General features: G+C 50.0%; 1 protein-coding gene across 4 annotated transcripts; it reads right to left on the bottom strand.

Annotated features, from left to right (window-relative positions):
- Positions 1-1,965: 1,965 nt before the first annotated feature.
- Positions 1,966-7,875, bottom strand: LOC119328817 (retinoblastoma-related protein 1). 4 transcript variants are annotated; one of them, XM_037601812.1, is made up of 18 exons: positions 7,555-7,875; positions 6,719-6,823; positions 6,506-6,633; positions 6,325-6,421; positions 6,168-6,214; positions 5,802-5,997; positions 5,609-5,675; positions 5,255-5,437; positions 4,954-5,147; positions 3,993-4,863; positions 3,710-3,845; positions 3,543-3,615; positions 3,283-3,459; positions 3,071-3,190; positions 2,834-2,969; positions 2,626-2,738; positions 2,392-2,507; positions 1,966-2,314 (listed from the first exon to the last, which is right to left on the bottom strand). In XM_037601812.1, exons 1-18 carry the CDS (start codon positions 7,705-7,707, stop codon positions 2,164-2,166), a joined length of 3,063 nt encoding a protein of 1,020 aa, XP_037457709.1. In that variant the 5' UTR covers positions 7,708-7,875; the 3' UTR covers positions 1,966-2,163. The 4 variants fall into 4 exon arrangements, 2 of the variants coding, with proteins under 2 accessions (XP_037457709.1, XP_037457708.1); XM_037601811.1 differs by having other exon boundaries at positions 2,626-2,741; positions 7,555-7,874; XR_005159176.1 differs by lacking the exons at positions 1,966-2,314; positions 2,392-2,507 and having other exon boundaries at positions 3,040-3,190.
- Between the last annotated feature and the right edge of the window lie 3,413 nt (positions 7,876-11,288).

The raw sequence follows: 11,288 nt of genomic DNA on the forward strand, positions 1-11,288 counted from the left end.
CGCTGAAAAATATTTGGAACAAGTCTTCTACATTATCATTCATCAGCAATAGTGGTTAGACCATGACACACAGAATAGCCAAAATAGACAAGTTAGTAGCTTCCAAACAAACAAGCAAACAAAGAAAGAAAAGGCAGGTCTCATTTACAAAATTGTTACACCCTCTGGTCACCAACATAGGACGTTTTGACAGTTCAATTTAAACCGTCGAAACATCTTACATTTACATACGGAAATAGTACTACTACTTATCGCTAACATTAGCATTAAAAACCCTCCCGACCAAGAGGAACAAAAAAAAAAGATTGACTGTTAAAAGACATCGGTAGGGCCCCCGCGTCGCTCCGCACGAGCGACACGGGCGGCAGACCCGAGCCACCACCGGCAGCGGCTTCCGCCGTCGTCTTCCCCCCTCGCCGCCGCCGGGATGCTCCGCCGGGCAAAGCCCGTGTGGCAGCGGCGGCGGCGGGGCTTCTTCTCCAGGGCGCGGGTAGCCCGTGGCTGGCTCGTGCGGCGCCAGCGCATGGTCGTCGCGAGCCCTTCGCCGGCGGGCTGGAGCTCCTCTCCTCCGGCGGGGGCGACGGATCCAGGGCCCTCCCGCCCGGATCTGGTGGTGTGCAGGCGTGGCCGGCTTGCAGCGGCAGCTCTGGCGTCGTGGGGTGACGCCTCGGCGGCGCGCATCTGGCGTCGGTTGCGGACGGCGGAAGGGACGCCGGGGCGGCGGCCTCGGCCCGGGCTCCAGCGTGGCTTGGGCGTGGACGGCGTGCGTGCGCCCGGCGGCGGCTCGGTTCTGGCTAGTGCGCGTGGGGCGCGGTGACCGGCCTGGCGCGACGGCGGAAGGCGCGCAGCGGGCGCGGTGACCGGCTGAGTGTGGCGGGTGGGCTTCTCTAGGGTGCGAGGTGTGCTATGGAGGGACTGCCTGCTGGCTGCTCTGCTTCTTCGCCTGAGCAGCTCCAATTGGATCTGATGCGAGGTGCATCGATCTGGATGCTGCGCTTCGCGATGTGGCTTTGGTCGCTGCGGTGGTGGTAGCCATGGTGGTGCTGCGGTGGTGGACGGCGGCTTCGGCCAGGGGGTGGTGCGTGTCTGGTCGCGGTGGATCGTGGGATCCCGCGGCCAGAATGAGGTCGGCCTCAGCAGGTGGTGGAGGGTAGGCGGCGGTCGGTGGTGGCAGGTGGTCGGTGCATCTTCGGGAGAAATCTTTGCTCTGGCCTTCTTTGGAGCCGGCGACGGCGGTGCCCGCGGGTGCCGTGATCTTTCTTGGAAGCGTCGTCGTGAAGGTGTGCTCCTCCTCCCCACGGCTTGGGCTTCGGAGGGAAACCTCAGATCCGTTGGATCGGGCGATGGAGGCGTCTTCGCGTCTTTCTCCTCCTTGGGGGCATCGTCTCGGAGCCGGCTACGACTGGGAGACTGGTGGATGGCGGCATCTTCGCCGTGTGGTTTGCTGAGGCGGGGCGCTGGTTTCTGTTTGGCAACGATGATGGCGTCGAGAGGAGCTCGGGTCGCAGCGTGGACTTCGATAGACAGTTCTTCCTGGCGTGTCCGAGGTGCTCTTAGGGCATGCCCTGGTGAGGCTCGTCGTCAAAGTCGGAGTTGTCGGTTGCTTGCGCGTGTGGCCATCCGGTGGCATGTGCCGTCGTGGCTTCTATGCAGCTGTTTGCGGGTTGGCTTCGAGGTTGAAGCTCTACGGTTAAGTCGGAGTTGCTCGTTCAATGCAACCGGTGATGACGATGACGCTTGCGGCTCCTCGGCGAGTGCCTTTCTTCTTTGCAGCTTTGTGTCCCATGTCGGTGGCCAGGTTGGCCGGTGGTGCCCATGTCATGTGGGTTAAGTTGTATCAGTTTTAGCCTGGTTTTCCGTCAATTAACCGGGCAATTCTCTTCTTCTTAATCAATGAAAATGGCAAATCTTTTGCCTCGTTTCAAAAAAAAAAAGATGAACAAAAATCAGAATCCACGCGGCACAGGTTAGCGGGTCCCTCTCTCTCAGGGCAGCCCTTCTTTTTATATATCACAAGAGTAAAGAGCTGCTCACACAGAGTGGCTCCCCATGTCAGGGAACACATATCAGAGACTAAAACATCTAACACTACTAGATCGGGCTCACACCTAACAGATTAGCATTTGTATCAATAGGTCGTGATGGCTACGCCGCACGACCAAGCTAAGGGTCCTGCTGCTCGCCCTTTACCGGCGTCTTGGTGCCGAAGACCGCCATCGCAGCAGCGGAGCTGCCGTTCTGGTCGCTCAGGCTTCTGGCCACCACCAGATCGCTCACCACGTCGAAGTTGAGCCTTCCGTTAACTTTCTTCCCGCTGCACAAATTGCAAGTGTTCTCATGATTTGCTTCTTGACAGTCGAACGAGGACAATTTCCAGACTCTGGTTTTTACCTGTTTAGGCGGGTGTTAATCGCATTCAGATCCTTGGAGGGGCTCTGAAATGCATGGGTGCTCTCCCCGACACACGCGTAATAGCTCTTGGAGCTCGGCGAAAGCAGGGTGTCCATCTGAAATGATCAATTTTATCAGTCAGCAACATTGATCAAGGACTAGTGCAACAATTTAGAGTCACACATGACCAGGATGATGCTAAATAAAGCATAGAAACTTCACAAAACTATTCACCTTTGACGATCGTAGCGGGGAGACATATACATTATGAGTGGCAGAAACTTTCTTTGGAGACATGTCAGGAAGGTTCGGAAACCTAGACAGCCGAGGAGATTCTGGAAATGAGGCTGCTGATGTGACAAAAAAACAAACACTTCAGAAAAATCATTTGCAAATCCAGCATTTGAACAATCTTGCTTATTTTCAGTTAATCGATGCATACCATCGCCACCACTTTTTGGCTCATTGTTTCTGTTTGGACTGGTACCAGGTCCAAGATCCACCAACAAAGGCTTGACGGTAGGAATAAATACTTCGTTGTAGAAAGTGATGATATCAACATGATCCTCTCCTATTTTCTGTCATGAAAACAGTTTATCAGATACTCCCTTCAGAATACCAGCCAATTGAAAACCGGGGAAAAAATCCCTTGAACAATTAAAACAATGTGAGGTTTTACCCCGCTGCGGCTCCTTGATGGCCAATTAACATAAACACTACGGAAAACCTGTGGCTTGCATTGAGACTGTTTTCTGTAGCTAAAAATAATCTCCTTGAAGGTAAGGGCTAGTTGAGATATCTGTGAAAAAAGATATATGAACAGTAAATTAATTGTAGCGAGCAAGGCCTTTATCTGAAGGTTTTCCAAGGACAGTGATAAATTAAACATACCTTTGCAACTCCATATATGCAGCACAGTATGATCTGGTCAATGTGCCTGTTGAAAAAAAGAGCGGTTTGTTGGCTGATAATTTGCTGGACAAGGGAGTATACTCGCTCCAGAATTTGCTGACTAAGTTGCAATCTTTCACAGAGACATTTGATTCTAATGGCTGCAAGTTTTGTTATCTGCAGGGGGGCAAAAAGGGTACAGTATGATCAGCAAGCATTTTAGTGCATCACATTACATTGCATCAAAAACAAACACCCACCTTGCTCAAGAATACACCTATTCCTGTCTCTGCGCATGTTTCTCCTCCTGCTGCTGGATTAGGTCTTGTTGGGCTGCAATTAAGAACACAGAAGGCAAAGTTTCAGTTTAGCATCTCGCCTCGCTAACCTGAAGAGTTCACACAGGAATCAGGAAGAAATGTCAAACCTTGCAAACGCCGACTGAAGAGGAGGTAGAAACTTTGATTTGATGGCATCCTTTACTGGTGATCTAAATGAGTTGTCCACCAGCACATTTCTCCTTTCAGTACATGCTCTTTTGGGCGATCTAACTTCATCTTTATCTACAGAAAATATCATTGACACACAGGAAGTTTAGTAACTTCATATACCAAGTGGGAAAGCCCTAAAAATGCTACTCAATTGGCAGCACAGATTCGAAAACATGATATAACAGGCATATGTTAGTGGTGACTTCCCAAAACTGCTACCTGGTTGCTTGTGAAATGGGAGAGGTGGAAGGCCACCCAGTGAAATATCATGATGCACCGCAATAGCATCAAGCGAAGGCATTGGTTCAGCCAGTAAACCTAGCCGGTTTATTTCTGCAGACAATGTAGGTCTAGCAACAATTAAGGAATTGTACATTGAGGAGCCTTTCTCCCATGCCATGCTTTCCAGAAGTCGCTCCTCAAGTGAATTCAAATGACGCTTCAACTCTCGCGGAAGTGAATCTTCATGTCTGACAAAGCTCTCTATGACTTTGCTCAAATCAAAAGCTGTTATGCCAGTTTTCTCCAGCACAGCTGGGAACATCATTGTGACTGTCTTGTGAGTGGCCAGAACTAACTCAGCAGAACAGGCAATCATACAACGATGGAATCGCTCATTAGACAGAAGTGACGTAAGATTGCTCCCACTCAAGATCTGTGACTCTGCTCTGCACATTGACTCCAGAACTCTATAGTACAGCTTAAGAGCTTCCATTTTCCTTTGCTCTGTCCAGATAGCATCCATCCCGCTTGTGTTTCGCAAACTAGTACACATACGCTCACCAAAAGAACTGCCTGTGAATATGGCTCCAAGTATAATGGCAGCTCTGCATGTGATGTCATCTGTTACATCCTTATCACATGCAGAGAAGAAGCGCAGCAACTCCCCAGAAGGTTTGGAAGGGAGAGGCGATATTGTACTTCGAAGCCACTTGGCAGTTGTCATGGCTGTGCTCACTGGGGTGAAAGGAGCCATCTTTGAGTTGCAGAAGCTATTTCCATTAGGTGACGGACAGAAACGTGGAGGAGACATTGGGGCTCGACTTGCTGTTGATTTGGTAGGTGAGGCCATAACATCATCATACTTTCTCTGCGAGATCACAGATAATTAGGTTAGTAAAGATCAAAGCTTTTGAGCTATGAAAGAATGTAGGATGGGCATAGGCTCATTAGTAATTACCTTTGTGCCCGGCAATTTAAGGGCACCTCCTGACAGACTTCCACTGCCAAGCAAACTGTCCTCATCATTAGCAAACATCCGTGCATCTAGTTCTCCCTTTGTATCAAGTCCATTCACATATTCCTTTTCCAGGACCTGCAAACTTGATTTCAATGAATCTTCCTCAAGAAAATTCTTGAAAAACGTCAAGCCCTCTGCATCAAAGAAAAAAGTAGCTGTGACATTGGCCAACAAAAAATTCATGAAAGACAAACATAGAGTCAAAACTTTAAGAACTTCTGTTTGCAGCCCAGACTCATACCTGGATCAATAAACGATAAACTGCCCTGCTGGCACTCTGAAACATCCGAGCATGGTTTCTTTTTTAAAATATCCTTTATGAGAATGTTTGTCTTCTGCAGTGCTTTGCTCAACTCATCTTCTGAGGTAAGATATCTTTCACAGAGGGATGCAATAAGATTGACTCCCTTATCTGACTTCTTAGCTGATTCAAATCAATATAAACAGCATCCATCAGTTTAAAGCTGTAACTGCCAATGGCTGTGTGCACCAATCGATGCAGAGGCTAGGGTTTAACCTCCTTTTCAGATAAAAAGGATGTAGCTGCCAAACAAGCTGAGCATGAAAATAGTCAAAACAAAGAGGGAATCATTACCAAAGCAGGACGAATCCTCGATGCTGAAGTTCCTTAACCGCACAGGGATATGAATAATAAGCACAGCCTGCAAGCAATAAGTATTCAGTGTTTACAAGTTAGACAAATATCATACAAGGACATTTTGTCTTGTTGCATATGAAGAGAAGATCAGGCGACACGTGTGAGATAGATCATAGTAGGGAGTCCTTACCAACACAGAAACCAACTCAGTTGTGGATGTTAAAAGATTCTTCACGGCGCTTGATGCTTGGTTTCTCAGAACTAAGAAGAGTAACCATCCAAAGTCATAATATTCAGAAGCTTGTTGCACATTTAGCTCTGAAGAATTATTTGCAGGTTTGCCATCGTTTAAGAGGAATAGCTCCTGGTATGCGCGCCTGTAATGCCTGAACAAGAGAAACATCGCTGCCGCTTGTCAAACACAATACTAGTTCATAAATGCTCAAGACCAGGAAAAAACTACAAAAAAGAGCGATGAGTGCAGCAGCAAATGAGCTAAGATTCAGTGAACAGAGTTGCCATGTGGGCATTTTAGGTTACATGCAGAGGAACTTACCGGCCTAGGGAGCATAAATGGACAAGATTGGCCTGCAGCTCCTGTAACTGAACACAAAACAAATAAATGGCATTAATCAGCAAGGGATGAACACATAATATGTGTTTCAGTTCTCAAACCAGGGGATAAGCCATTTGTGTGTGCATAATTAAATTACCACAAGCCTCTTCTCCCAATCTGAACCATAGAGACCAGTCAGAATGAATCCAACCTTTATGCAGAACTGAGGCATCTCCTTGAAAAAATCAACAATCCTGCAGAGCATCCACAGAGATGAGAAACAGACTAGCTAAAGCAATTAACTGAGAACTTGGTTAGAAGAAAAACTGCAGTCTCACTTGAGATCGAATGCCCTCAAAATCTGGCGCAGCGTGATGCCACGGTCTTCCTTGGCCTTCCCTGCGTTGCCGAGCTTTGACACGCAGTAAAGGACACAAGCGCACCAGGACCTCTCAATCTCCTCGGGCTATTAAGCACAAGAAACACAAATTTTAGCTGCTGCTGTACATCAGAACATGACATGGTTTGCGGATGAAGACGCCGAGATTTACCGATCCACTGCCCAAGGATGACATGCTGGACAGGAGGATGATCTTGGTCTCCTTAAACAGCTGCATCGCCTGCCTCGTCGTGCTCTCGTCGAGCACTAGCTTCCTCTGTTCGCCGGCAAATAGAGTAGTTGGCAGGATTAGATAATGAACAAAAACTCAGACATGGAAATAGCCCACAAGATGGAAGCTTGTCGCCTGCCCTAAATCATGGTCAAAGATCAGGCGGAATAAACAACTTAATACGCTCTGCCTGCAGGTAAATGTCTATGGCTACGGATAAAACACACAAGTTCCAGTACAGGAGATAGTAGTACGGAGTACAAATTAACAGTAAAGGGTGATTTTTTCTAAGATTTGGAGGGGTTAACCACAGGTCACAGAAATTAGCCGCCAGAAAATCATTCGCCCCAAAAAGATGCCGCCAAGATAATCACGAAATAGCACCGCCGCCAGAGGATTTGAAAGCGGTAAGCGCAAAATCACACCGAACCCGCAGAAGAATCTGAAGGGGGGAGAAGACAATCTAATCCAAGGGGACGAGAGCGCAGAATCCCAAGGATCTGGAGCATGGGGGCAAAAAAGATGGCAAATTTCCCCCCAACCAATCGTACATGAAAAAGATAAGCGGGAATCGAATCCAGCATATAGAACGGGAGAAGATGGGGTCGAGACCGCGAAATTTGAGAATGGCGCAACGCCCGCCATGATTTCTTGTTGAATCTTGACGGAGACAATCTAATCTAAGCGGGGAAAGTAGGAACAGATCGGCACAAAGAACTGAACCCCTGGTCCGAGAAGGGGAAAGAAGGCAGGGGTGGATTGACTGGGCCCCGTACCTTGCAGACATCAGCGAAGCGCTCCTCCATTGCGGCGGCGGCGTTGTTGTTGGCGTTGGCGCCGCCGTTCATCCTCGCGGGGGCCGTGGACGTGGAGCACGCCGTGACCCCCGACCCCGACCTCGCGGGCTGCGGCGCGTCTGCTCCGTCCATACGCTGCCTCCCCCAGTAGGAGTATAACCTCCGGGGACGGACGAAATCTGGAGGCTATGGACTCCGGCGAGCGGCTGCGGCGAGGAGAGTAGGGTTGTTGCGGTGGGGCGGCGTGGCGGAGAAGGGTGTGGGAGGCAGGGCAGGGCAGGGGAAAATAGGTGGGAGTGCGCGCCAAAAGAGAGGATTTTTATGTCCGGTGCGGCGGCTGCGCGGTGGGCCCGCGCGGGGTTTTGGCGGGAGAGGCGCGACGGAGATGGCGGGAGATCTGCCCTGCCCTGGGCTGAGCGGGCCCTATACGGCGGTGACGATGTCGGGATCCGTGGCCACGTGCGGCTCGCGGCGGCAGAAACGTGTCCGGCTGGGTCTCAGTCTGGGACGGTGAGAGGCTTGCGATGCACGATACATACAGTTCCGTGCTCCTTCGGGGTTCAGTGCTGCCTACTGCACTTGTACCGATTCCACGGATGCCGTTGAATTACTACTAGTACGTACTCCCTCCTTCTCATCAAAAGATAAATATAAAGTAGTACCTCTTTCTCATCAAAATATATATATTTTATCTTTACTAGGAAAATGGCCCGTGCGATGCAACGGGATAAAAATTCGATCAAAAGCTACACAGTGTCTTGGTTTCATGGCTCAAGGGCTTTTTAATCCCGGACGAAGGTAGTATTTGAGAGAATTGATCAAAAGACAATGGTAGCAAATAGCTAGGTGCCCATGGTTGCAACGATAGAAAGAATTGATGTGTATTTAAATTTAGCGAGAGTCCCTTGTCCATCAACATCTTGGTTCTAGGTTCTGCACAGGTTCTATGTCCATTCCAAGGGCGATACGCATAACCTGTAATCCCATTTTAATTACAGTTGACACCACCATAATATCTCTATGACCATCGCTAGACGCTATCCGGAAGTAGAGAGGAAAAAAAGAAAAACAGGGTCAACAATTGTCTAATCGGTATGCGTGTAGCCGTTATTCGTTATCTATCTCACACACTTGTCGTTCCACATCTATCCTCGTGCGTCTCGTTGCTGCAGCTGGCTCGCCGACACCGAAGATCACTGCTACAACCCATGTCGCAGCCGGCTCGCGGTCAGCCACCACTGGCATAATAATTTGCTGAGACTTGGGAGTCTAGACTTTAATTATTGCGGGATGATAATCGGTTTTATGTCGGTTTTATCTTCTCAGAGCAAGCAAAGTATAGTTTATACTCAATATTTTGACATTCAACATGTATGTACTACAATTTCAAAAGGGCAATAATATCCGATAATACCCAATGCATTGCCCTTCACGAATTATCTTGGTCTGTTCTCATCGATGATCTGCTAGCAACCCCTTTTTAATTCGGTGCCTAGGTACTATTTTATTCGGCATTGGTGGTTAAAACATTCAGTACCGGCGCATAAAATACAGTATTTTGAAGGAAAAGAAAGCTTGTGTATATTCAAGTTGCTAATTCACATGAACAGCCACGCGGCGAGAAGAGTTCGCGTGTGGTTGGGTATAGGATAGAAAGAAACTACTGGACCAGTAGGCTTAGGTGGTGGTGTGGGACCCAGTGGACGCCATGTGTAACTCGGGCGAGATCTCTCGCCTGCTCGACCGCCATGGAGCCACCGGATCGATCGCTTAGTCTTATCTCTAGACGCAGCATTGCAGCCCCTCTCTCGTTCCTATCCCATTTATTTTCCCCTTCGCTAATTAGCCCCTTCCCAACTCCAGCAGTCAGCCTCACCATGCCTGGAGAGGAGCTCTCCTCTGTGCCATGATCCACCTGAAGCAGGGCAAGCCCAGCTGCCGCCCCTCTCCTCCTTTCTCTAACTTTTCCCTTCTTCTTCTTCTCTCTCTAATCTTTGTTTTCTCCAGAGAAGGGAGTCACCATGGAACCCGTAGCACCCCCGCCGCCCTGGAGCTTCGCCCCGCCTCCGCCTGTCTCTCCGCCAGGCTCGTGTTCCTCCGCCTCGATTCGTCCACCCCGCCGCTGGATCCACGTCAGAGCAGATGGATCCACCTCCTCTCGCCTGGCCTGCCGCGGGAGCTCGCCCACGAAGCCGGCATTCATCTCCTACTCATCAGGCTGCCTTGGAGCTCCCCCTGCCTCCGGCCGCCTCTCCGTCCATGGGAGCTCGCTCGCGAAGCCGTGTTCATATCCTACTCATCAGGCTGTTGGGTGCTCGCTACCTCGGCTGGTCCGCACGCACCGCACAAGGACAGGTGCCGGCACCGGAGCAGCAGAAACGCAGGCGTCCCACCGCGACGGCGCAGGGGGGTTGCAGCAACTGGTCCAGCGTGGCGCGGAGGCCGGCGGGCGACGACCTCATGGCTCTTGGTGACGCTTAGCCATGCCTGGCCCACTGCCGGAGCCTCTCCTCTAGTTCGCCGTTGCGGTAGCGCCCGCACTCCAGTTCAGCCACTACCGCCTGAAGCCGCCCCGTCGCAGCACGCTCCACCGCAGCCAACACCACCGCCACGCCGCGACGCCTCACCCTAAGAGAGCACGCCGGCCGCCTTATCCTCCTCTGCCGTGACGCCTCGGTCCGCCGCGTTCTACAACGCCCGCCGCGACGCCTCACCCCATTCCTGGGCTCACGCGGTGCGGACGCCCTCCGCGACACATTCCCCTGCCTTGGCTTATGCAGCGTCGACGCCGGCGGCAAGCGGCGGGGCGTGCCGGGCGGTACAATAGAGGCAGGCAATGGATAAGTGGTGGAGGTGGCCGGTGGTGGCAGGGTTTTTCTGCAAAAAAAAAAACGAAACGTTTTCCATCATTACCACACATTACATGTAGGACTGTGGGTTAATTTATCAGAAACGGGAGAACTTGTTTGCAAAAAGCCTGACAGCAATCGTTGGTTTATTATTAGAGAAAGATTTTTATCTTTCCTCCCTAATTTTCGTCCGTCATAATGATAATTTTCGTCTGTCCGTCGTTACCATATAATAATTTTCGTCCGTCACGCATTACAGGCCATCTAAATTTTTCTTCGCCATCATTGTGGCCCAATTTAGCCGGCCCCGTTGTGGCCCAACTCAGACGGCCCATCTGATGTGTGACAAGCGCAAAACTTTACAGGCCACGACCAGTTGAGCTAGAGTTTGCTTTATGTCTTGGGCAAGGATTCTATAATTATGAAACTGTCCCATCTAGACTACTTATACCTGAAACTGGCGATGATTTCTATCCAGGTGATAAGATAACGGGCATAATTGATTTGGAGTTTTCGTGTACGTGCGTGCTTGTGTGTTCGGGGCAGCCACAAAGATCAATCAGCCCGAGGTTTGTTGTGTATACGTAGTGTACATGTAGAACCGGGTCATTTAGGAGATTGTGTACTCTCCAGTATTGTCATTGCTTAGTCGCTGTCCATTTTCATACACGATTATAGATACGGTAGGGTGGGTGCACCACTGCACGCCGTTGACCTCGACAAGTAGTTGGTCGTTAGGAGGAGGGCTCCAAGAAGCACCGGCCAAGCTTTGTCTAATTAACTACAAATGGTGGTGTTCTTCTAATCTAGAAGACCACAATACTAAAATATTGTTGGTGCAATGGAATTTCAGCTTGAGTTTCA

The sequence above is a fragment of the Triticum dicoccoides genome, chromosome 7A (genome assembly GCF_002162155.2).
Source record: "Triticum dicoccoides isolate Atlit2015 ecotype Zavitan chromosome 7A, WEW_v2.0, whole genome shotgun sequence".
In the NCBI taxonomy this organism is placed as follows: Eukaryota; Viridiplantae; Streptophyta; class Magnoliopsida; order Poales; family Poaceae; genus Triticum; species Triticum dicoccoides.

Excerpts from the sequence above, each read along its gene's own strand:
- LOC119328817 (XM_037601811.1), bottom strand. The coding sequence starts at position 7,707 with ATGGACGGAGCAGACGCGCCGCAGCCCGCGAGGTCGGGGTCGGGGGTC. Across the intron at positions 5,998-6,167 it reads CATTTATGCTCCCTAGGCCG|GCATTACAGGCGCGCATACC; the intron begins GTAAGTTCCTCT and ends TCTCTTGTTCAG. Across the intron at positions 2,742-2,833 it reads GCCAAAAAGTGGTGGCGATG|CAGCCTCATTTCCAGAATCT; the intron begins GTATGCATCGAT and ends TTGTCACATCAG.